The sequence below is a fragment of the Neodiprion virginianus genome, chromosome 3 (genome assembly GCF_021901495.1).
Source record: "Neodiprion virginianus isolate iyNeoVirg1 chromosome 3, iyNeoVirg1.1, whole genome shotgun sequence".
NCBI lineage: Eukaryota > Metazoa > Arthropoda > Insecta > Hymenoptera > Diprionidae > Neodiprion > Neodiprion virginianus.
The window spans coordinates 27,660,513-27,684,792 of NC_060879.1; the positions used below are offsets into that span (position 1 = coordinate 27,660,513).

At 36.3% G+C, this 24,280-nt stretch overlaps 4 protein-coding genes and 1 long non-coding RNA gene across 9 annotated transcripts in view; 2 read left to right on the plus strand and 3 right to left on the minus strand.

Annotated features, from left to right (window-relative positions):
• Positions 1–3,296, minus strand: part of LOC124300831 (moesin/ezrin/radixin homolog 1) — a 32,582-nt gene extending 29,286 nt beyond the window's left edge. Inside the window, exons 1-2 of the mRNA XM_046755246.1 lie at positions 3,030–3,296; positions 87–143 (exon numbers count right to left, since the gene is read on the minus strand). Coding sequence (XP_046611202.1) covers positions 87–98 — 12 coding nt within the window. The 5' untranslated portion in view covers positions 99–143; positions 3,030–3,296. The remainder of the gene's footprint in view (positions 1–86; positions 144–3,029) is intronic.
• Positions 3,297–3,939: 643 nt separating this feature from the next.
• Positions 3,940–20,063, plus strand: LOC124300950 (cyclic AMP-dependent transcription factor ATF-6 alpha). Of its 3 annotated transcripts, none has more exons than XM_046755467.1 (8): positions 3,940–4,180; positions 14,730–14,954; positions 15,281–15,435; positions 15,627–15,837; positions 15,990–16,489; positions 16,593–16,747; positions 16,970–17,577; positions 17,739–20,063. In XM_046755467.1, exons 1-8 carry the CDS (start codon positions 4,102–4,104, stop codon positions 18,224–18,226), a joined length of 2,421 nt encoding a protein of 806 aa, XP_046611423.1. In that variant the 5' UTR covers positions 3,940–4,101; the 3' UTR covers positions 18,227–20,063. The 3 variants fall into 3 exon arrangements, with proteins under 3 accessions (XP_046611423.1, XP_046611424.1, XP_046611426.1); XM_046755468.1 differs by lacking the exon at positions 3,940–4,180 and adding an exon at positions 6,882–7,770; XM_046755470.1 differs by lacking the exon at positions 3,940–4,180 and adding an exon at positions 13,117–13,134.
• A 198-nt stretch (positions 20,064–20,261) lies between these two features.
• Positions 20,262–21,424, minus strand: LOC124300956 (sulfiredoxin-1). Of its 3 annotated transcripts, none has more exons than XM_046755484.1 (3): positions 21,336–21,424; positions 20,657–20,860; positions 20,262–20,561 (listed from the first exon to the last, which is right to left on the minus strand). In XM_046755484.1, the coding sequence occupies exons 1-3, from the start codon at positions 21,394–21,396 to the stop codon at positions 20,413–20,415; spliced, it is 414 nt and encodes a 137-aa protein (XP_046611440.1). In that variant the 5' UTR covers positions 21,397–21,424; the 3' UTR covers positions 20,262–20,412. The 3 variants fall into 3 exon arrangements, with proteins under 3 accessions (XP_046611440.1, XP_046611442.1, XP_046611441.1); XM_046755486.1 differs by having other exon boundaries at positions 21,233–21,353; XM_046755485.1 differs by having other exon boundaries at positions 20,318–20,561; positions 20,631–20,860.
• A 530-nt stretch (positions 21,425–21,954) lies between these two features.
• LOC124300955 (iron-sulfur protein NUBPL) lies at positions 21,955–24,087 on the minus strand. The gene is made up of 4 exons (XM_046755482.1): positions 24,013–24,087; positions 23,567–23,922; positions 22,672–23,045; positions 21,955–22,246 (listed from the first exon to the last, which is right to left on the minus strand). The coding sequence occupies exons 1-4, from the start codon at positions 24,085–24,087 to the stop codon at positions 22,077–22,079; spliced, it is 975 nt and encodes a 324-aa protein (XP_046611438.1). The 3' UTR covers positions 21,955–22,076.
• On the plus strand, positions 22,241–23,017 carry LOC124300957 (uncharacterized). Its single transcript, XR_006907370.1, has 2 exons — positions 22,241–22,595; positions 22,816–23,017. It is a non-coding gene; the product is annotated as an uncharacterized LOC124300957 (long non-coding RNA).
• Positions 24,088–24,280: the final 193 nt, after the last annotated feature.

The window sequence follows — 24,280 nt, forward strand, 5'->3', positions numbered from 1 at the left end:
TACCCTGAACACCTAACATTGATAATAACAATGGCAAAGAGTAGTGGACGCGTTATCTGGTCTCCGTTATTCTACCACACACTTACCGACTTCGGCATCTTGGCAGCTGTGCTGGGCTCGTTCTAGGCAGTGAAACTGTCAGCCTGAAACAGATAAATTATTAGCACTGTTGCAGAGTTACATCACAGACTGGATAACAAACATAGTCGAACAACAATCACGCGGCAGGCAAGTACAGGTTGCCGATGCTTGATGCAGGAGAAGAAATAATTACCGATGAACCGCAGGGATCGGAATCCGCTCGCACGCGATACAAATTTCAGTTATGTTCCGCTCGGTTCGTCCCTGTGCACGGGAATGACTCTTCACTATTGAACGTCAATCTCATTGTCGGACATCCCGAGCGATTCGCAACGTTTTTACTTCCCTTCTATTTTTATTTATTTATGCTAATTTTTTTTTTTACCACAAGTACGTATCGTACAGTTTCACCGTGTTTTCATCTCGGCAATTTTCATATTCTATTTCCAACTATAAAATTGGATCATGCCCGAGGTGATTTTCGATATATGAAAATGGTCTTCTACCCCGTTGAACATTCATCGATTAATTGATTTTGAAAATGGGAGAGACTTATGGAAAAATATAATTTGCTGTTTAAAAGCAAGGACCATTTTACACGATGCCTCGAAAATTTTCTGTCAAATTATTAAGTTGAAAGCATTATCCGATCGACAAGTTTTCGGTCAGTAATTTATTGTATTGTTTTTTCCCCTCAAAGGATTAGGCACGTCGTATAAGATAACAGATGCAAGGCTGCTGAATAATCACGATTATTTGTGATTGCAGTATTAAAAAGTTTTGCTGTGAATTGAGTATTTCAATGAAATTTTTTTATTTCATATTCTTGTAGATTGGAAAAAAATATTTTGGACGTATTTTATATTCTTTTGATTGAATCAAAATTGCCATTAATATAACAGATTGAAAACTATAACATTGTGACGTCACCCATGTTAAGATATATCTATATATATATATATATTAAAATCAATGAAATTCAATCACCTACAACATGAAAAATTATCATTCTTAACGAAAAACAAAAAGCACGTCCTCGTTATTTTGGCTTGAACTGCATTATGCACCCCTAAAAATGGAAAAAAAAATTTCATTCAAACACTCAATTATGCCGAACGAAATAATTCGGTCACTGTGCTGCGCCGCATCTTTTCGGAGCGGCTCGACCGAGTCGTCGTCGTAGTTTTGAATTTTATAAATGCAAATCCGTGTGACCGAGATCCAAGGTATATTATATATGTATACAGCGGGACGACGAAGGCCCCTTCCTACGTGTCTCGAAGGCTTATCTGTGCCCCACTGCGTTCAGTGAACCGGGTTTCAGCGTACACATAGGCAATTAGGTACGTTTCTTCGATTACAAATTTCGAAAACTCTTTTCGTACCGTTCGCTGCTCGCGCGCGTTAGAATCCTCGATTTCCTCTCTCTAATCGTTAAGGCTGCATACACGCGATACATGCACGTTATACACTAATGTAAGCGCGGTTCTTACCAACCAACCGGTATTTGTCAGGTGTGCCCGTTTCATCTCTCTAATACACGATGAAAAACCCGTTGTATTTGCAAATTCAATTCCCGCAAAATAGCATGTTTTTCTATCTCGGTTTCGTTGCTCCAACGTTACCAACTTCAATAATCATTAGTCCGTAAAAGTATTTCGTTAAAAATATATAATTTTTTAAATAAATTTTAACGCGGCATGTGTTTCCGCAGGGTCTATTTTTCAACTCAACGTCACAGGTACAGACCCTTAGATTCATTCCGGCACATTCAAGGCCACCGGTATGATCCGCTACCACTCGTTTAACATGGGAAACTAATACTACCGGTGGTCTCGAATATGTCAGATTCGATGTAATTGTAAGGGTCCGTTCAGGCACAGCGGAAGCTCTTCTAGTCACACACATTATACCTATATTGTTTACTTACAATAATATATACATATAATCGTCTTCGGCTTTTTCGTATGAGGGGGATACGGATTATCCTACGCTTTCGGCACAAGTGCGTGTAACATGGGCTCTCGGATCACCTATCTACAGCAGCAGGTAAGCTCTCAGCGGCCAAAAGGTCACGGAATATGAATCACGACATTAGGAGAAAGAAACAGCAAAAGGCGGTTCGGCTCGGATCAATGAAGGCGAAATAGAGAAGAGGAAGAGAACTGCACGGGATTGGAGAAGCTACGCCGATGTTATACCTACGTGATCGAAGTACCAATTGGTTCCCGTAGGACTTGAGCGAGTGGAAAACCACCTCGGAATACAGCGTTGTGCCTTTTTAGGTCATCGACTGCCGATGAAATCGGACCTGAATATCGCCGATGGGCAAAATTGAGCGCGGACGTTTCTAATCCTCGTCCGAGAGTCACGGAAACTAGTGAAACGACTCGACTGCCTGTCATTTGCAAATACTGCGAGATGAGGTGCGTAGGCGAGCGGTTAATAAAGGGGTTTTTTTTTATTTACACTAGCATGAGTAACGCTGGGTAACACCTATCTATACCTGCGAATGAATGTTCGTGCGAAAATTAACTTGCTTCTGGAATCGCGCGCGAAGCCGTCGACGACGCTGTTCGATCAAAAATCTCGAATCATTTCCAGCCAAGGTATATTGATGCCGAATCATATTTCACGTAACGCACCGCTCTGTCGACCAGGAATTTACATATTTCTGTAATAAGCGGGCGGGCAGGTTGGTAGGGAGGTGCAAATTCCAATCTTGCTCTGAGAAGGCGTCGAAATTCATTCGTTGATAATAATTACAAGGATATTTATTTTATCCGGCATTTGTATCGTGCGCGATTCGGACATTCGCGAGGGTCTGGTTATCATTCAAACCGCGGATAGAACAACCGGTATCGGGATAATCGGCGGTGAAATACGGCCAGGGAGAGGTCTATTAACGCCGCCTCGGTAATATTCGTATAAAATATGATTGTACTCACTTTGATTTTATCGATATGAAATATCTCTCCACTCCTTAACACCACATTTACTGGGGTTAGAGGCACACACTTTTCCCGGGACAAATCCGTGCAATCCACACCCAAAAAAAAAACCGTCACGTTGAGCAAATACTGACACCTCACTGATAATATGGCCGCCGCCCGCCTTTGAGGTGGGGTGTTAGCACCATGCACGTACTCTGGAGGACTTTCGACGTACTGAATTTTCGCTCGCGAACACAGATGAGCGTCTGAACTCTACGGCCGCAACCGAACTACTGACTAACTAGTAGCGACGGATCGAGCCGAGCGTTCTTGCGGGAATTTTCGGAATTACTCGCCAGTTTTTATTTTGAAACCGTTCGGAAAGTGAGACCGGGACACCTGCTCCGTTGCGTTTACTGAAGAATATAGTAAACGTATCCTATTTGGCGGAAAGTCGTTAACTCGAACCGTGATTCAAACTCGCGCCTGGCACCGCGGACAACGGAAATTGTGTACCAGCAGCGGAACGCATTCTGCGCATTCACTGTGCGCAGCTGTGACGTGACTAGCGCATGTAATTCATTCAATACCACTAAATTTGTTAATAATAACGATCTATAGACCTGTATTTTTTCATGCAATTTTAATAATTTTCAGATCAAGTTCGTACGTGTGCATGCACGCATATCAACGTAAACGTTCTAAACGAGTTGTTTCAAATAACTAGAACCTATTCAGGAATGTTTCAGTAAGCATGCTACGGTAAGCTCGGCATTACCTACTGTTTTCGTGATGGTAAGTTACTGACGTGCGCTTACCTGCCGAAAATTAGTTCCGCTAGACTATTTCGTCCCAGAGGGCGTTAGTAGTTTACGGCAGCCCACCGATAGCAGCCAGATCTACGTCGCTATTTATTTTCGGTCGTAACGTCAACCGCAGTCGGCGTAGCCGAAAGCGGAGTGTCTAAGTTTACTGACATATATCGCGTGCCGTGAGGTGGTTCCGAATTTTTAGACACAATTTCTCTAGTTAAACAGTACTCGGCGTGGTAATGTTAGTGAACATCTAACCAAAGTAAAAAATTGACATGTTAATAAAGGAAGACCCGCAGTGGAACAATCTCATGGATCTGGATTTTCAGATGTTTCCAGAGCTCGGCAGTCTCGGTATGTAATACGAAAATTTGTATTTTCCACGTCGCAGTTAAGCAGCGATTGAATCAAAATACGTTTATTCCAATTGTAGGTTTTTATTTGCATAGAAAGTACACACCCCGTAGTTGTAGGATAAGTAAATAAGTGTTAGTCTTGATAAATAAAAACACGTCCACGGGGAGGCGTGACTCGGCGGTACAGTCCGCGATGAAATTCGGTTGATTGTCAACTCGTAGAGCACGTGTAGAGCCGTTTGATGTTTTTATTTGCTTTTTCGTTTGCACTCTTCCTTTTTGCACCTTTTATTATTTTACCCTCTGTCACAAAACTCGTACTGCCACAATAAGCTGTTGAACAATTATTATTCATACACTTCACCGGTTTCTCTTGCTTTTATCACAATAAATAATCGCAACCATATGTCTCGCCGTTCGCGCCGGCCGTTATCAGAATTCAGATATTCGTCAACGACATTGGATAAAAATAATGGTTTCGTTTTCTTTCGACAGATGTTTAAAAATTATTTTCCACAAAACTCGAGTTATTTATCCGATGTACATCTTTGCTTTCTGTTTGTTATTTTCCTTTTGTCCATAACTCACTCGCCACGTGCTACCAACTATCATCATCTTTACCACCGGCATCTGTTCAAATGCCTCGTCACGCAATGTATTCATCAATACTCTAGACATATACACTATATACGAACGAAAAAAAAACAGTAGATCAGTTACGAAATGCGAAACCCTTTATCTCGTTATGTAATTGGAAAATCTGTTATCCTCCAATCGTTATGCATTCGTGGAAAACTGTTCAGCAAGTCGAAACGGCGCGCATCAATTACTTTTGTATTTATTAATATTTGTGTAAAAGAAGGCTTTTACGGTTATTTATAATTACAACGTATTTATCCTGGACGCGTGTACGGCAAGGCCGCTGTTCCTCCTCGAAGTATGTCTATTTTCATGCTTGTACACAATTCTACTTGTGGAAAGAAAAACTGTATATATGTGAATTTCTTTGTCTCGTGCGCGCGAGCTGAATTTATTAGCCGCATAACCCCGTGAATGGTGAAACGTTAAATTTTTGTAGCGCTCATGGTTAGTTTGACTACTTTATTGCAGTACACACCACAGGAAACCAGCTGGACCTCGTTATCTCAATTATACGTTTAGTCGTGTGCGCAGCGCATCGTGCAAGCACTTGTACTAGCCGTATTCTAGCAAGCAATTCGGACACTTTAAAAGTCCGTATACATATATGCTCGATGAACTAATGGGTGGTTCAAAACGAGTGCGTGATATTGCGTGCGTTGCAGCTGAAAAAACGCTGCTGTTTTTAAAATCAATAGGGCGGAATGCGCAAAGTCTAAATATTTATTGATGATCGAAAAGTCCTTGATACCATACATATTTTTCTGCTTTTCTTGCGAGTATTTCATTCTCAGTCGCAATCTTCTTTTCAAGTGCTCGCCAATTCTGAGCTAAAACGCTATCACGATTCTTGAATGTTTAAATCACCCCGGAGAACAACTTGTGTAGCAATACCGTGTTATCATGAATTCTTATAATATTTCGTAAAAGCATCATACACCATGATGATGATTCCATGTGCACCGAATTTGTGCCGACGGCTCGAAGCCAATGTGACCCTCCCCCCCCCCCCCTCTCTCTCTCTCTCTTTTTATCAAAACCCTGAACAAGCCTTTATCGCGGAGGTTGGTTACCAATGGCACGTATTTGTAAGACCGGTTTATCGTCTCATATGTGTTCCTTCCTATTTTTACAGCTTATGCTTGGATTTTACGCTCTGTACTTTCTCACAAATTTATGCACTAGCTGCGATCATTGTACGTAATATTTTTAAACCATCTTTACGTAATAGATACTCGATACAACTTTGTGTGATGTTTATTAGCGCTTCACCTAAATTTTGACCTGACCTGTATATATTTTCCGTGTTTCAAGATTACAATCCCCTCCCATCGCGGTGTCAATAATTAAAAAAATTATTATTATAACTCGGACGCTTAATTACTGTATGAAATCTGTAAAGTGGATACGTATACAAACGATACTCATAGGTGCATGTTTAGCCATACACCACCTATGTATAATCGCACAAAGTGCGTTTCAGGTCCAAGGCCTGACACCTCGTAATCCAAAATAACGATATAGTTTACTGCCAATGTACTGTACAGTCCACGATCACATGTGTTCGCATTAACGAAGTCACGGACATGTGTAGTTCACAATATACAATTGTCTGTATAGCACAATCTCGCAAATCGAAGAATAATTCACTGTTGCAGGGAAACAAAATTTACAAGCCAAAGTATTGTCGTACGTAATTTGCACGACGATGGAAAGGAGGTGGGTAAAAATGTGGTTTGATAATTCAGCACAGCCGGAAGTCAAACCACCATGTGTACAAAACTTCGCAGTTGGCACTTAAAGTATTTGGCATTGCTTTTGAATTTGAAACGGTGACTTTGTACGAAGTTTCGCTCGACTTTTATCTATAATTGCTGAACGAAACGGTAAAACGACGGCTAGCGCTCTCATATTCTACCTTATCTAGGGATCGTGAGCATATTCGAAGCTTCGAGGTTGAAGAACTATTGGCCGCAATAAGTTAATCTGGAATTGCACGTATATCACATACATATGTATTGCGTTGACTACCCGATGTGCTGACTTAACGGAGTCGCGATTTCAGGCTGCAGTCCCTGAAGTTTACAACAGCTTGCGTGTAGGCATAGCTTCCATATCGCACCTCTTTTACGGTACATCCCCACTTCTTGTCTCCCGGCAATGTCGACGGCACTTGCCGGCTTCTAGCAGTAGAATCGAGTATATTGAAATTCATTCCCTTCCGAAGAGTGACACGTTACGTTCTAAAAATTACGTCCAAAAATTTTTATAACGATATAAACAATTTTTCCGCATCACGCCAGGCGTGTTTCAAAAGTGTATAAATATTACATGTGAAATGAAACCGTTTGTAAACTAGGCGAATAATATTTTACCTACCGTTCACGTACAATATTGTAACAATGTGCATGCTTACTGAACAGTCTGTGCAGTGATATACGGTGCTTTGAATGACAAAAAGTTCATACTTGAAATAATTTTGTTGCAATTGAAATGTTTGCGGATGTGTAATAATAACCATGTGCAATAATTTTGTCGAAATAAACTTAATTTAAAAAAAAAAAAAAAAAATTATTAACGATACCTTGAAGTGTGCATCGATACAGTACTACCATGTCTTATCGTCGGTCCCACAATATTTGAATCATTGCTTCAATGAAAGAGCTGTTACTTTCTGCGCACAATCACTCTGATTTTACGTTCGATTAATCATTATCACGATACTCTAAATATAAATTGGCGAATAATGTTCGCGACTTAATAGTGTGATAACGTTTACAAAACGTACCTGCTTTGTACATACCAGTAATAATTTACGTATCGTATCATAACTTTCACGTGGTAGTGAAGTTTACCTTTTCGAACTTGGTGGGGTTCGTATTATGAGGGGAATGACGGATCACTGCATTTTGGATATAATGGACTTCGACGACAATAACTGGTCGTTGGGTAATTAAATTTACATTATATACTCTTCCGCATATATTATACATTTTTATGTTACTCCCGACTTTGCTGCAGCAAGCAATAAAATCCCACGAAGCGCACCAGCGCATTATTACATGCCACCTTTATGTAAAGATTATTTGCGGGAAACGTGCTCAATGCACGAGCATGTAACGTTCATCGCTGCACAATCCTTGGCTCACTTTCAGAGAGCCACCGCAGGTTAACAGTAAGCAAAAATGATTGATCAGCTAATATAAATTTAAAATTGATCCGAGGAATGATTATAGAATTCTGTAACAACACCGTGGCGTTTATAATAAGATTTTTCGTTGCTTTGTTTCACGTTGTAAATAACTAATGGCGATACATATACCTACATCGATTTCAGCTGTAATTAACATAATTTGTTTAACCATCAAAAAAATCAAGTATTTTTTTTTTTTTTTGATCCGACACACGAAAACTAGTTCCTAGGTACCTTTATAAAGTACTCACCAAGTGTGAGCTCTTAATATTAACGGGAAGATTATGCTCATCATAGTTTTCCATTTTCAAATTAGTATCATATAAAAATGGTCATATCTTATCAACAATAGATCTTTTAACCAATCGCAAAATCAATATTTATAGGAAATTGAACGCTCTACAAAAATGGTCTCTTATACTTTTTTCATTAATCCAACCATTTAAAAGATATTCAAGGTCAAAGATTGAAGTATTTTAAGGAAAATAAATTTTTTGTTTTGAATTTTGTAACTTGATAAAAAATAATTATTGTCAAATGAGTTTCAATTATTTCTATAGGAAATTGAACGCTATACAAAAAAGGTCTCTTGTGGTTAATCGATTACTCTAGCCATTCAAAAGATATTCGCAGTAGAATTCCAATCCCTACTGATTTTAATAGTTTTTCAATAAATATTTCCAATTTATCCATTTAATTTGTGAATTTTGTAATAATTTATGTTCTATTTCAGGAAAAGAAGGTTTTTATTTAAGAAATATCATTTAACATGTCAGCAGAAAAAAAATCTATGTAGAGCGTTCAATTTCCTATAAATATTGACTATAAACAAGCTCAAAAGTTCCATTCAAGTATAAAAATCCGCCTGTTAAAATTTGAGTTCTTAATGTTAACATCAGAGAGTTTGCGTATCGCACTTTTCTAATTCCCGTAAGAACAACGCGGGAAAAAAGATTTTTGCTCCTTCTGATTTTTACAATTAGCTAACGATGCGTCGTGCAGAAAATTCACAGATATATTTTTGTCGAGAATGGAACCCTCTACAAAAAAGGTCTTTTATCATTTTATGATAAATCTAATCTTTAAGGCCCTTAAATAACTTTTGACCTTAAATAACTTTTTACGAGTGATTTTATCACAAAATAATAACAAACCTTTCTTGAAGAACGTTCAATTCTCGACAAAAATATGTCTGTAAATTTTCTCTACCACGCATCGTTAGCTAGATATAAAAATCAGAATGAGCACATATCATTTTTCCCATGTTTTTCGTCCGAAAAATAGAAAAGTGATTGCACCTCACGCAACCTCTTAATGTTGATATTAAGAGCTCAAATTTTATCAGGTGTATTTTTATACTTTAATTGAATTTTTGAAGTTGTTTTGAAGAAAAAAAAAACATTTTTTTTTTTTTAAACAACCCTACGTATACATACATATACCGGGCAACAATCTCACAGATAAGACTCGTATCGCTGAAACGCCCTTTTGAGTCTGGTTTACAGATAAAACGGTACCAATATTTATCTCTAATTTCCGGGCGGAGTTCGTCCCTGTAAGAATTCTTCGTTTATACCAATATGCGCAAACATAACTAATGTATGGACGATTATTTTGAGATAATAAAACAATCGGAGAATAACACAATATAAAGAAACCAATGCAGGGATACGGCTTAAAAATTAACATTTAAAGATGTAACACGGCATTATAGTATCAATGCATATCAAATCAGGTTACACGTAAGAGAGCAGTCGTTAAAATTAGTCGGTTATAAATTTGAATTGAAATATTTTCGTTGATAGAATTTCACAGCTCGATCGTATAGCATCGGTTTTTTAAAATCGAGTTTTATGTAATGCGCATTCTCTTAATAAATTAATATCCGTCCGACCAGCGAATTAGGGAAGAGTCACTGACGTTAAAAAGGTTGTCGATCGCTTCTCAGGAGCAGGCGGCGAGAGGGGCAAACCTATTGCTTATACATAGGCCCAACCGATGGTTCTCAAGTAATAAAATTTTTTAAAAACTTGCTAGCAAAGCTTTTCGACAAATGACTAATGTAATATGCATAGCTCGTCTGCTAATCACTTTTTCCAAATAAACTGAAATGTATTTCGTATAATATACAATTCCGAAAAAGTATTTTATGCGCATTCCTTGTGCAAAGCACTTCGTATTTTTTACTATTACTCGCAAACGACGCGGACAAAGGTCTTCATACATTACGAACATCTTCTTAAGAGTACCATTTACATAGTTTTTCATTGAGAAGCCTACATTTTTTTGTCTCTGATTTTGACGACGAGCGATATGTCGCCGGTGTATAAAAAGTACAACTTCAACCGTTAATTACTCGAAATCTATGTAGACCATCCGTATGAGATTTTGCGTAGTGAGCTAATTAATCAATATTGTGTAAAAACGAGTCGCGTACCTAAATTCCAATTTTTCTCACCAACCTCTTGCAAGTTTTACTATGTAACAGTCCTCGATAGAATTGATACCGATCGCGTATCTATTTTCAACAGCGATGTTCATGATTGGGAAACTCTACGGTTAATACTGTTATCATAGAACACATGGCGTGGTACACGTGGATGATAATAGTGTTGTGAAATGAGAAAAATGTGCACGGTGTATTGCTCTGTAATACTTGAATGATTCTCCGTAAAATAAAAATACAACACGATGATCGTTTTCAGGAATAATTAGGCTTTACGACAAATATTCCTCTTTATTTATATTTCTGTGTGATGACTATTGGTAAAATTTTTCGTATTGATTGCGCTTTCCATTTTACATTACGAAAAAGAATCGGCACGCTGACATACGATCCGTACTTTAAATTTTACATCCTTTATAATACTTATCGCAAGTAACTTCGAACAATAGTATAGGATATGGTAGATGCCTATATGTATAGCATCCACACAATTCCGGTTAACCTATTAGTGACTTTATCCGTGAGTTTCGTCGGGTCTGCGGATCAAGTATAACTAATTCGTTGATACATCACGACGTTTTCACAGTTATATATCTATATTCATGCTACTTTCCGAAAAGCAAACAATAGACGAACAATGTTTTATGCGCTTCCTGTGAAAGTCGCTTTTTCCGCTGTAAGTATGTACAAATATAATGTCACTGCCGCAATTTGTCTATACTCGCGATATTGCCGTACAGGCACAGTGATTCGTTATTCTGAAAGCAAACATCGTAGCCTATATTTAACTTATTGTTCACTGATTTTTTTCACTGCATCTATACCGCGCGAATATATGATAATTATAAAAATAGTCGGTGCGACTGATGTTCTTGCTTTTTTCTTTCAATCTTATTGTTAAATAAATGAAAAATGCATCCCGATTTATTGTTCGTTGTAGTCTCTGTGACTATTTATTGAAAAAAATTTTTTTATTTTTATCGTAAATCGGTAGAAATTATGAAATTGTTTATTTAATTTGTGTAAGTTGCCCGAATTTTCCTTCAAACGATCGTTCGGAACTTTCAACACGTGATTCTACTAGAAAATAAAACTTTTTCAGTAATAATGACGATGTATCTGAATGTCTGTACCTGTAATAAGTACAATATAGAAATGATTTACTGAAATTAAGTTGGCAATTGCACCGTTAGGATATCTCGTTCGAGGTAAAACAATAAAAAGCAACTTTCACCCGTCAACGACGTCATTCTTCTAATTTTAAGTCAAATTATACGTATATCTACATATACCCACATGTGATTATGTATTTATCTCTACAGTTTCCGAATGATCGAATATGCTTTACGTAGAATCGTGGAACATTGCAGGTATATAACCGTCGGACACTTCGTCGTTAACTGTAAAGTAAAACTGAAGTACGTGTGTAACAAAAAGTGACACACATACAGCATGTATGTACAATCCGAAGTCACATACTCCTGAAATCTTCGACCTACGGTGTCTCAGCCAACCCGCGCAGTGCCTCGCCTACGATATTTTGCACCTGATGGAACTTCTATGGCTGCACGTTTATATTCATGATTGCGGTAGAAACATACTTCGCAGATTTATCAAAATCGGTCGATCCGAATCTCCTTGTCAAATTATTCCATCTACTGTTATGCAATAACATATTACAAGGTTACAGATATTCGTGCTTTGCAGATATCAAAGGCGACAAGAATCTCTACACCGTCGTACAATTTCTTACAATGCCTATTGGGATATAGGCCAGATATACCTATATGTATATATATATATAGGCGATACGGTATTGACGCGGAATAAAAATAGCGAGCGGCAGAATTTGACGATGCGATGAATAATGAATGAGATGGAGTTTCAGATAATTGTGCATCGTCGAAGAAATTTCAACCGCGGTTTTACGGATGCTCGTGAACTTTCGCCGGTGTTATTATTTATATTGTCCTCTCAACATGCAATTACATCATAACAATTTAAAAAATGAATGAATCCTCAAGATCGACTCTTGATAAAAAAAATTGATAGCAGTAATCGAGTTTGCAAATGGAGTATAAAAAATGTGATATATATTAAATGCATCAAAAGCAGCTAAAGACGAAGGAATCAACGTACATCGATAGTAACAATTTCCTTGCCAATCATCCGTAAGCAAAGTTTTCCTTTGCATTCTTCAATTCTGTTGTGTTTTTTTTTTTTTCGTCTAATTTCGGAAAGAAAGTCGTTCCCTGATCCAGGCCTAGATTCGCCACTGCTGATCGCAACTCCGAATTCTAGAGAGTGGAACCGTAGTTCGGAGATACGTGTTATACCTATAGAGGTACAGCATGACGAGAAAAAGAGGATAAACTCGCTTGCCAGTCTGCAGGATGGTATGCCTAGAGTCTAGAGTATAGAGTCTGGTCACGAGGAGATTGTTGTTGAACTTCCATTTGGATCTCGTCATGCGTACGGTCGGCTGACTCAAGGAAGCAACCGAACAACCGGCTGACCAGCCGGCGTAGAGTTCATTGACTGCCGAGTTCGCCGGTTCACCTTACCTTACCTTAGCGGACAATTATCAACTCTTCCGAATAACTCGGAACGTGCCGGAATGGGGGAAGAAAAAGAAGAAACAACGACGGGAACTTTGCACGCTAATTTATCGAAGGTGCCATCTGTAAATTTTAATTTAATTGTCGCTTGATAATTTTATTTTCACGTATTATATGTATGCACATGTACATGTATCTTGCGTATTAGGGTGTATAATCGACTCTTTTCATCGATCACGATGACGAATATTTTTATTGTCAATTATATATATATGTATATAAATATGTGAATATTTTTTAACAGATGATGCTATATTTGGCACGTGATGAAAGTACATGTCAAAATTACGTGCAAACAACAATTCTGTTGACTAATTTTTATCTTCTAACGGATGAGTGTGGGTTTTGGAAATTGGAAAGGTCAAATATTTCGAATGGCTGATACATCGAAATTTCAAACGTGGGAAAATGAAATAACGAAATATTTCGAGCAATTCATCTTTTGTCATTTTATTTACGCGTGTTATACAGATCGAAATATTGAAATTTCATGTTACATGAAATATTTTTTCACTCTTGTAACCTTCAAATTCAAGATCCATGAATGTTTAAAAGATATAATTTTTTTATATTAGTCAACGCGATGTTAAAAATTGAACAGAACACCGTGAGAAATACTGTTTTTAGTGTTCTTTATTAATTTTACGATTGAAAGCATTACATTGTACCGTCGTAGATTGATAGATAAATTCGAAATTATTCAACTGTTACTCACGTCGAGTATAAAATTTCCCGTTCGTTTCGTTCGGTTTTCGAGTGAAAGACATTTCTAAGGAATACTACGTTCCTACAAGTTTGCAAGTTTCCCTGAAGTTGACTCAGCAATTGCGCATGGCGTTATTTATTCCGAAACAAATATTCATGCATGCATAATAATTAACACTTTTTCCGCAACCGACGAAGAATTCTTCGGTAAATTGCAAAAGTCCGATTTTAGCCACTCTGATGTATCAACTCGTGACATTTGATGGGTTCAATTTGAATACCTCTCGATACCCACGTATTATATGACGCGCAACTGAATAGAGTTGAATTTCTCGTCTTTTTACCCTAAAAATACAGGCAAGCAGCCAACAAATCGTTCTCTTGTATCCCGCATTGTCTACCGTTAATTGGCTTAGTCGATTTTTTATTGCTTCATACACTCTTCGAGCTGGCTAGTTTTCCAAATCGTTACTTCGAAGCGAATAAAAGCGGGCTTGTGTTAAAAGTCACATATCAATTATTACGAGGAGGAAGGATTAGACTTTTTCTGCCGAGGATCATCCGATCCCGTATTCCGAAGTTTATAACTTGTATGCATCAAATTTAGCAGAGATTTTATCAGCTTCTCGTTTGACTGTATTATTCGGTATGTGATATATCGTATAGTCTCAGGCGAGCGGAGCATATCAATGAACGGCCTTGGCCTTGCATAATTTACATGATTATGTTATACTTGCCCGACTTGCAATGTCGTGTTGGGAATTATAAATTTTTGCATCACTCGAGCGATGCTATACTGGCTGTGTTGAAAATTCCTGTACAGCGTTTTGTAATTAAAAATTATGATAACTAAAAATTTTTTCGTTTACTTTCTTTTTCTCCCGATTACATAATAAATTTGTGTGATAAATATCACGTTTTTTTATTTTTTTCTTCATTTTTACAGATGGGGAATGTCTAATGGCGCCAGACGATGATTTCCTGCAAGCACTGAGCTCGGAATTGGAGATACCTTCACTTTTAGGCGGTGAAGGATCTCCGAGTCATGATGAAACTCCCGATGAAATAATGAAGGACGCAGTGTTGCAGGAAAACTTGCCTATTCTTGACGAACTCGGAGTTGACCCCATGCAATGGGGTCCAGATGCCTTTCCTAATCTTTCTGCTGCTGGTATGATAAGACTTCTCTCGAAAGCACTAACTATAAGCGGTCTCGTCTCAAGAGATAAAATTCTTATTTAAATACTCACGAATTAGTAAATGTACATGTCTCCTGTTTACTTATATTGTTCGTTCTCTTTTCCTTGCAATCATCAATTGATTTTTTATTTATTTTTTTTTTTTTGTAATTCCATACACTAAGATTTGTTTTTACAAATTTTACATCCACGATCAGAGATGATTGTTATTATTATGTGACGCTATCATTGTTCACGTTCGATGATGTGTGGTATGCGATTGTGGTACAATAAATTTAATTTTTTATGATTCTCAAAGGTTTGGATATAAAGAATGAAGTCAAAGATGAAATTAAAACTGAGCCGGGAAGTCCACATTCTCAACTGCCGCCGTCGCCTAGTCCAAGCAATTCAGACTCGAGTGGGTCCGAATGGCAAAATGATAATTCTACTAATTCATCTACAGACTTTAAAGTACAAATATTTTTCAATTATAAATTAGTGACTATATTCTATATACTATCCAATCGTGATGGCAAATAATGTGCAAACATTAAACCGTGCAGTCTTCACTTGTGTTTTATACCAAAGCCTAGTTGAAACTCGTTAAAATATAAGTAGATCTAGAATGTGTGAGTTGTATACTGATTTCCCATGTGTTTCAGTGTACTTTAGAAACGCCGCCAATATCACCACCACAAAACGATTCACCTCCAACATCTCCGAAGCCAGGTTTGAACCCCTCTCTTTTACAGCCAATTAAATTGGTTTCCATAAACAGTCCCAATCCTGCAAATTTCGTATTATCCAAAGGAAATTCTGCAAAGAGAGTTTGCATTCAGCCAAAGCTGAATACGACATTGAATGTCGGAGAAGGTGAGCAAGTACAAGTAAAACTGTCAATATCTCGAATGTAATGTAAACCTTTGGTCAAGTTTATCTTCAGATGTTTGTTGGATATTTTGCTGAATGTTTATTTAAAATAAAAATATTGGTTGTACAAATGTATTTAATCTTATGGGTTTTAGATGCGCCTAGGAAAACAATAGTTCTTAGTGCTCAGGATTTCGCTGCTCTTACGCAGAAGGTGAAGCAAAACAATACTGGCCAGCCATTAAAAATCCAATCTGTAGCACCACTGAAGCTACCGCCAAATGCACAGATAAAAATTCAGAATCCTAGAAATGTTCAATCCACACCACAAATAAAAACGGAATCAAATACAATTAAAATCACATCATCGAGTCAAGTTAAAATCCTAAATTCAATTCCAAATGTCCAAATTCAAAATACCGAGCCGCTTGTTTCCATGCCTAATGGTTGCACACAGATAATGATAAAAAATGAACCAGAGCTGATGAATCTGAGTGGCAAACAAGAATGTGAAATAAAAGCATTAAAAAGGCAACAAAGAATGATAAAAAATCGAGAATCTGCTTGTTTGTCACGGAAAAAGAAGAAAGAATATGTGACTTCATTGGAAAAACAAATTGCAGATTTGCAGGATGAAAATGCACAGTTGAAAATGGTAAGGTATATACTGTAGTCATTTTAGCAGGGCAATTAAAACATGGTGAAAATTAAATCTAGAAAATAAATAACAATCACGCATTATATTTTTATTCAAAAAGGAAAATATTGCATTGAGAGAAAGATTGTGTGCCACTGAGGAAATGACTGGAACAAGTAAAAAATTAGGAAGCCTAAATCTTGGAGCCAACAGAAAAAATACAGCAATCTTACTTGCCATGGTTTTTATGGTTTCTTTGAATGTTGGAAGCTTAGGGTAAGTTTTTTGATTACGATATATGAAGGACGTTAAAATTAATATTCTATCTAATTATTACTCTCAATATGATGAGTCACGTGTATTTTTATTGACGGCAAATTTGGCAAATCTTATTCATACAAATATTATTTATGTTAAGTACTATTTGGCATGCTAATAACCTACAATATCATATGAGAATTATATTTATCATTCAACTTGTTTAAATCTAATTTTTAGGGGATTATTTTCACAAAACAAACGACTAGATTCAATGTCGAATCACTTACCCGTCTCCGTGCCTAATGTTAGACATGGCAGATCACTGCTTTGGACAGACATAGATAAGCAGGACAGTGGAGAACATAAGGAACAGTTTAATCAAACAACATCTATCCATCACCCAATGTGTCCTATGTATATTAATCAAACAGAATCTATCAGACTGGATAGTGAACTGAGACGTTGGATTGGAGGAGACCCGGATAAGGATAACTGGACCAAATCATCCGAAACAGATTTAGGAACTAATTCTTTGGGAGAATTACTTTTGTCAAAACCGTCACTTGTAAGACAACGGTTGAACAGCAAACCGAAATTACCCCCTCAGAAAAAGATGGAGCCAAAACCAAAGACCGACAATATTGCCACATCGAATAGCAATGCTGTTGAAGTGTTTTCACCGACTCTTACAGAACATGCTTCGTTGTTTGATGCTTTGAGAAGACGCGACGACACTTTTTATGTCGTCTGGTTTAGCGGTGAACATTTACTCTTACCTGCGTCAAGACAAAACAAAACAGCAAGGCCTAGAATGTCCCTTGTTCTACCTGCTGTACCTGTCAACGGTAATAGATGGTTTTTCCTACTGCATCTACTAATAAAATTTCATCAGACTAAAGCCTGTATCAATTTTAGATTTTACAAAGAGCCATCTACTGATTGATAGAATTTATTCATTTCTAGCTTTTAATCAGTCAAAATTCAAACAATTTTTCCATATTCTTAGGTACATTTTCCACTCCTGCTAATCACGTGACCATGATGCAAATAGATTGCGAGGTAATGAATACACAGTTGCTACACTTGAAGGAGTCTGTTATTCCCGAGCATCTGCGTCGCAACCAGCAATCTACAGATCATACCTCTAAAAATGATAATGATCATGTGCCGACAGCTGCAAATGGTACGAAAACTTATAAACCCTATTTTGTTAAAGAAAATATTACGGCGACCGATTTTAATGATAAAAATTATAAAAATCCTTACATGATGAAAGCTGAGGATGCTTATCATCCTAAAGAACCATCATACTTACTTCGAAGCAAGTTTATACCAAATTTTGGCCTAGAAAACTCAAAAGATAATTCTTATGATGTGAAATCTCAAGATGACGCAAAATCAGAAATTTTCACTCCTGGTATTGATAGTTCAAAGACGCCGTATTCTCAAACAGGCAGAAAATTGAGACGGAGACGAAATCTACTAAATTCTTGAATTATTTTTAAATTATAATGCTTTGTAAATAGTTATTATTTTTTTTGTTAACTCTTGGTGCATTAATCACCAAAGCACAATTGAATCCTGCGTGTAATAAGTTTGACAAATTTGTGTAACAATTAATATATAGAAAAGTTTTATGTGAGATGGAAAAAATTGTTTAACAATTTTCTTCACTCAAGGTACAATTGTATGTACCTTTGTGAATTACTATTGCACTAGTTATTATTACGGTAACACTTGTTGTACAATTACTGGAAAACTACATCTATGTTTACTTAGCATTAAGTAAGAAATTGATACTATAGTACATGATATTTGATATTCAGTATTTCCTAATCAATGTGTCAGCATGTATAACTGATTGATAGGGTCATCAGTTCCGATCTGATGATCGACGAGACAAACTTATTAACTAAGTATACCGAATTTAATTTAGTACTTCGATTCGTCTTAAAAATGCATTTTATATCACGAATTCATAGCAGTTACTTCAATTGCAAGGTAATCAAGTTTTTTACCCCACGTACAATATCCAGTAGATAATATTGTTGTTTTGGATTTAACATATGTGAGACTTAGTAAAGGTTAAAAGTTATCGAATTACTTAAGCCACATGAAAAATACATTTGTAAATAATGGAAAGTAATGAGAATAAACTACGCAAGAATGTATACATAGTCTAAGTGACACATCTACAATTATACATAATATGTATACTAATCAATTTCACAGAATGTAATATATTAAAGGGATTATTTCTCGTATCTATCGACATCTTTATAGTATCACTTTCACAGAAAATAAGATTTAAATTTTCATGGTAGTAGTCGATTTCAATGGTATATGTTACGTACATAGTTCAGTATCAACTGCAATATTTCTAATGACTAAATTTGTGCTAAAGAAAAAGTCGCCGAAGTGCGGAAAAAAATTTGGTAATATTATCACTTGCCTACTTACTGCAATTTGGATATATTATTTACTTCCAAAGTCTTTTGGGTTGTTTATACTCATGCACTTTTCGTACGTAATCAACTACGCGTTCCATGCAATACGGAAATATCGACGTAGCATGTGATTATTATAAATGTGAAAATATGTTTGTCCAGTAGCCCAGCCGTAACAGATTGTTTTTCTCTTGGAATTTGAGAAACATTTCATGAATACATTATCTGCAAAGTGCCAACGTGCACTTTAAATGTATACTTCTTTAACACTTGGTAGTCTATAAGAATGCCTGGTCTAACAGCATTACGTTTGAATTGAATATCTTTTTCGCATCACACGTGATGTATGAAATTAAATCTTCCTCGTACAAAATGATATAAAGAAAATGTCTACAACGAGGACAGTGCGTGTTCAATCCACAGCGTAACTTCTGTGATATAGTAGTTTAATAGTAACAATATGAGCAAACATTTGAATTTACATACTAATAATTAGTGTCACCAAAAATACCTCTATCGATAGCATCAGTTTGATTATTATACAAATACGTAGATTAGGTAAAATTTTATTTACAAATACAAACCAAATACTATTATGCGAAATACCGCATAAATGCAAGTATACATACGCCAAGCCCAGCTTTCACTATTATACTGAATTAATGTGATCGGATCAACAATGTAAAATACAACTCGGTATCATACAAATTACGAAAACATCCTGTGACTTAGTTATCACAGAGAATGTCATGAAAATATATACATATAACTTATCACCTTTATAACAATAGAAGTTTTCATTATTTCATCAGCATTTTAATCAAGTCCTTTAAATATTTAATTCGATGCACAGTGTAAATATGTATGAACATGCAGATTCTTGTTGCATGGAACAAAAAAGAAAACAAAGCACTTATTTGCCTTTTTAAATATGCTCAGTAATTCTATAAATAAGTATACTGGAGAAACCAGTTTTATCCGAATAAACAACACAGTGTACTTTTGATTGGAACAAAAATTTTAAGCATATTCGATTTAAATCTCGTCGATATTAATTTCCTACATCGAATTGTGTAATGTGGATATCATTGATTGATTCACTGTATATATTATAAGGATGGAATTCTATCAATCACTGATATTTTTTATACTTTTTTTTTTTTGTGATATTCAGTTGGGCAAACTGATAAAGTACTAATGATAAGATATTATTTCTCACATGTTAGTCCGTCATTATATGAGATCAGGAGTGGAGCTTCCAAGATAACTGCGCAAGTCATTTATCGTTGACTTGACTAATTTAGCTTTTATTGTTTCCTTCCCAAGTCTCTGATGTGCCGTATACCGGTGACATCCTCCAAAAGAATAATAGTAATCTCCTCCTGAAGGAAACAAGTTTTTACAATTAATCTGTATCAAACCTTATATAATTTAAGATATGATTTACAAACATTTCGACTGCGGCATGGTGAGTTACCTTCTCTTCCTTTGATCCATAAAATATCGACAGGTGGTACTAATGACTCTCTATCGGGATCAGTCAATGTATCCATCAAACTTTTCACCTTTTCTTCATTAACTTCCGGAGGGAACGGTCTTGTCACAACTCGCATAGGGACTTCGTGAATCTCTGTGATGTTTCCGGCATGTATGCTCGTTAATTCGTAACTCATTGTTGGGTCTAAATGCATATTTTATCCATTCAAATTTGAAAACTTTTATATTATCTATTCTTATGATGTTATAATATGTTAACAAGAGTGTAATTCTAATCCACCCTTCATCAGCGAACAGAAACAGGAAAAATGTTTTTTTTTTATCGTGAACTTGGGATCATCTTACATTGAAAAACAAAAATAAGTACAGATACCGTTGAAAATTTCTTATGTCAAACTAGTATCAGTATGATTTGAAATAGTTTGATAATTGTACCTAATCTCAGTTCTGCAAAACAATGAATGGCAACTTGGTGAGCATTGATATCGCAGAAAATAAAATCTAGTTAACAATTACATCATTCCAGTTGTAACTTTCTAAACATTAAACGTCTTACTTAAGTGCTATTTTCGGTCGTATGATATTCTATCCATGCTATGCAGTGTATCAGTTGTAACTTAGGTTTCAACAAAATTTAGGACACCACATGTTTTACTCACAGAGACTTTGAAATGCTGTTGACATCAACGCCTTGTACTGTCTCTTTGGTTGCAACGACATTACTGACAGAAATTGTTGCCTCACAGCTACGTGAAACTGATGAGTCATTTCTTTCCCCACCCTTTCACCTGTCTTTCCATACGTTTAAGTTTGAAACTTATGAAGACAATGCTGAACCTGATTATTTTATTTTCATTCTACTTATTACATCAATGATAGTTAAAATTCTATAATTAATGTGAAGCAAATTTTATGCGCGATACCATTTTTGTTTCCAACCGTATTTTTTAAAAGTCGCAAATAAAACCAAGTTAGATATAGAAAATGAAGTTCTCGACCTTCCTAGGGTAAGGATTGGATTTTTTTCGTATCGCGGGGTTTATTCTTACCTACGACACTAAAAAATTTTAACCAAAACCAAATTACCTTTGATTTGACTAGATTGTTGATCTGTACAGCATCCCAAACACTAGAGCGGAGACAGGATAGTTTTATTTTTGGATAACACCTCATGTGCGAGGGCAAATTGATTATTGCCATTTCTATAATCAATTAAATAATTGTAGTTGCCCCTTGAGTATATGTATGACATAGGTAAACGTATATGGATTCAATGAATAATCGTAACATGTATTTATTACATAGTAATTTTATTACAAATTATATATATACAACCTATTTTACCAAATAATTCTAAATCACAGAGGGTAGAGTACAGATTTCGATAATTAATTATTACGCTATGTATTATTAATTGGTTGTTTCTTTAGGAATTCTATCACTGTATGTGCAAGCCTGTAATAAGCATTTGCAATCAAGCTTTGCGGCATTGATAAAACTATTGGTGTTCCATTATCACAATACTTCGATATTTGGCTGTCCATTGGAATTTTTTCCAAGAAATCTATATCTGTGAAAGAAAACATATTGTATCGTCAAGCATTTGAACATATTTTTGTCTAGATACGGATTTTCAGGCTTGGGAATACTTTGGTATAATAATGATAATGTAGTTAAAATTCTATTATCAATAATAATAATAATCATAATCATTGTCGTTTCCCGCCATACCCGGTAGAGTATGTCCCCAGAAGTCTACAGAAGACTTGTGCGGGGCAAGGGAAGGGATGGATTAGTGACCATCATCATGCGACTGCAACCGTCTAAAGATGTTCAATAGAGACACCCGCATTTGCACATGGGACAAGGAAAACTGTAGAAAACCTTTCCTAGGTGTAGCTGAACCGAGTTTGAACCAAGTATGTATTTCAACTTGAATTTAATCCCCCATGCAAATTTTTATCCTAGAGTATGATTACGAAGTGTAATAATTACCGAGTTCTTCGGCTAAGCTCTCCGTTCCATCGCCGAAAAGTTGTACTTGGTGCGAACACACAGGGCAGGTTACACTGCTCATATTTTCAACAATTCCAGCGACGGGAACTTTCATTTTTTGAAACATAACTGCTCCTCTTCTAGCTACTTGAAGGGCTGCAGACTGTGGAGTGGTAACTATTATAACTCCAGACAATGGAAGATTCTGGATTAATGATAAATGAGTATCGCCTGTCCCAGGAGGAGTATCTACTATAAGGTAGTCCAGTGGCATCCAGGCTGTCTGACGGATTAATTTGTCAAGAGCACTCATCACCATCAGACCTCGCCATATAACGGGAGATTTTTCGTCAATCAAAAATCCCATTGACATACTGTGTACAAAAAATGTCATCATAGTCTTAAAATATTGGCATAATTGTATTCATTGAAGCCAGCTAGTACTTTCAAGCTCAAGATATCCGAGACCTGACTCGTGAAATTTATTACTGAACCATTTATAATGAATCGGTGTAAAACTATTGTGGCAAGTCAATTTACCTAATTAATTATACCTGTAGTCTGTAGGATTAGACGCATGTCTGACAATTGCGTTGTGTAGAGGAAAAGTTTCTTCGCATGACAAAGCATTCCGAATACTAAAAACTAGCAGGCCAGAAAATGGATATGTTAAACTAATGCAGGATAAAAATATATTTGTTAGGTTGCTCTTAAATGTTTTTAACTTTGGTCAAGTAAAATAGTATTAGCCGGAAAGAGGATGTAATCTTTTGTTTTTTCAAATATTTTCATGCATTATCTTGGAAGTATGGACCAGGACACTAATTATTCAATGACATAAGTCCAAATACTTCAACTCAAGCGGCAAGGTCTAAGACACAACATAGACAGTTACCATTTAACACCATAATTGAGGAGTGGTTCCATTAGATTTTCTTGATTCAGAATCGGAGTGTCGTGTAAGTTCATCATTAACGGTATGGATGGACCAAATACATCTGCATCTAATAATCCCACAGACTTATTTGGCTCAACGGCTTTAATAGCAGTAGATAAATTAACAGCGGTTGTCGACTTTCCGACTCCCCCTTTACCAGAAGCAACAAGTAAAATTTGCTTTACACCTGGGATTGCTTTTTGCTTCGGCAAACCACGGGCCATGATCTCCTTGCGTCTGGCATCTATTTCCTCCTTTTTTTTATTATCATATTCAGCAGATGACGCTGATGACGATGATGATGATGTATGAATCTATAAAGCGAAGAATCCGCATAACTTATACGTGTTTACTACTTTTTTGGGTGGCTTTTAATTTGGATTTATCATTCGTCCTTCACTTACTTTTTTCAAGCTTTGGCATACATATCTGCGAGTGACAAATCTTACCGAAACAAACGTCATTTTAAATTGTGACATATGTTTTTAAACCTGCGGAAAATAAATTGATTCTAACCTGAAACTGTACGTCACGACACCTCAGTAATGGAGCGCTGTGTCGCGTACTTACTTAGGACAATAATAATATCTCTAAATTCTTGATATATGGTAGAAATGTTCTATTTGATGTTTTTTTTTTTTCTTTATAATTATTGGAATAATTAAACGATTC

Bases quoted from the DNA above. Each gene is read 5' to 3' on its own strand.
- LOC124300950 (XM_046755467.1), top strand. From the start codon at position 4,102: ATGTTAATAAAGGAAGACCCGCAGTGGAACAATCTCATGGATCTGGAT. The intron at 14,955-15,280 runs GTATGATAAGAC...TGATTCTCAAAG, and splicing joins TCCTAATCTTTCTGCTGCTG to GTTTGGATATAAAGAATGAA. The intron at 15,838-15,989 runs GTGAGCAAGTAC...TATGGGTTTTAG, and splicing joins GACATTGAATGTCGGAGAAG to ATGCGCCTAGGAAAACAATA.
- LOC124300956 (XM_046755484.1), bottom strand. From the start codon at position 21,396: ATGTCGTTGCAACCAAAGAGACAGTACAAGGCGTTGATGTCAACAGCA. The intron at 20,861-21,335 runs GTGAGTAAAACA...ATATGCATTTAG, and splicing joins AACAGCATTTCAAAGTCTCT to ACCCAACAATGAGTTACGAA. The intron at 20,562-20,656 runs GTAACTCACCAT...TGTTTCCTTCAG, and splicing joins ATGGATCAAAGGAAGAGAAG to GAGGAGATTACTATTATTCT.
- LOC124300955 (XM_046755482.1), bottom strand. From the start codon at position 24,087: ATGTCACAATTTAAAATGACGTTTGTTTCGGTAAGATTTGTCACTCGC. The intron at 23,046-23,566 runs GTAACTGTCTAT...TTTTGTACACAG, and splicing joins CTCAATTATGGTGTTAAATG to TATGTCAATGGGATTTTTGA. The intron at 22,247-22,671 runs GTAATTATTACA...TTTCTTTCACAG, and splicing joins GAGCTTAGCCGAAGAACTCG to ATATAGATTTCTTGGAAAAA.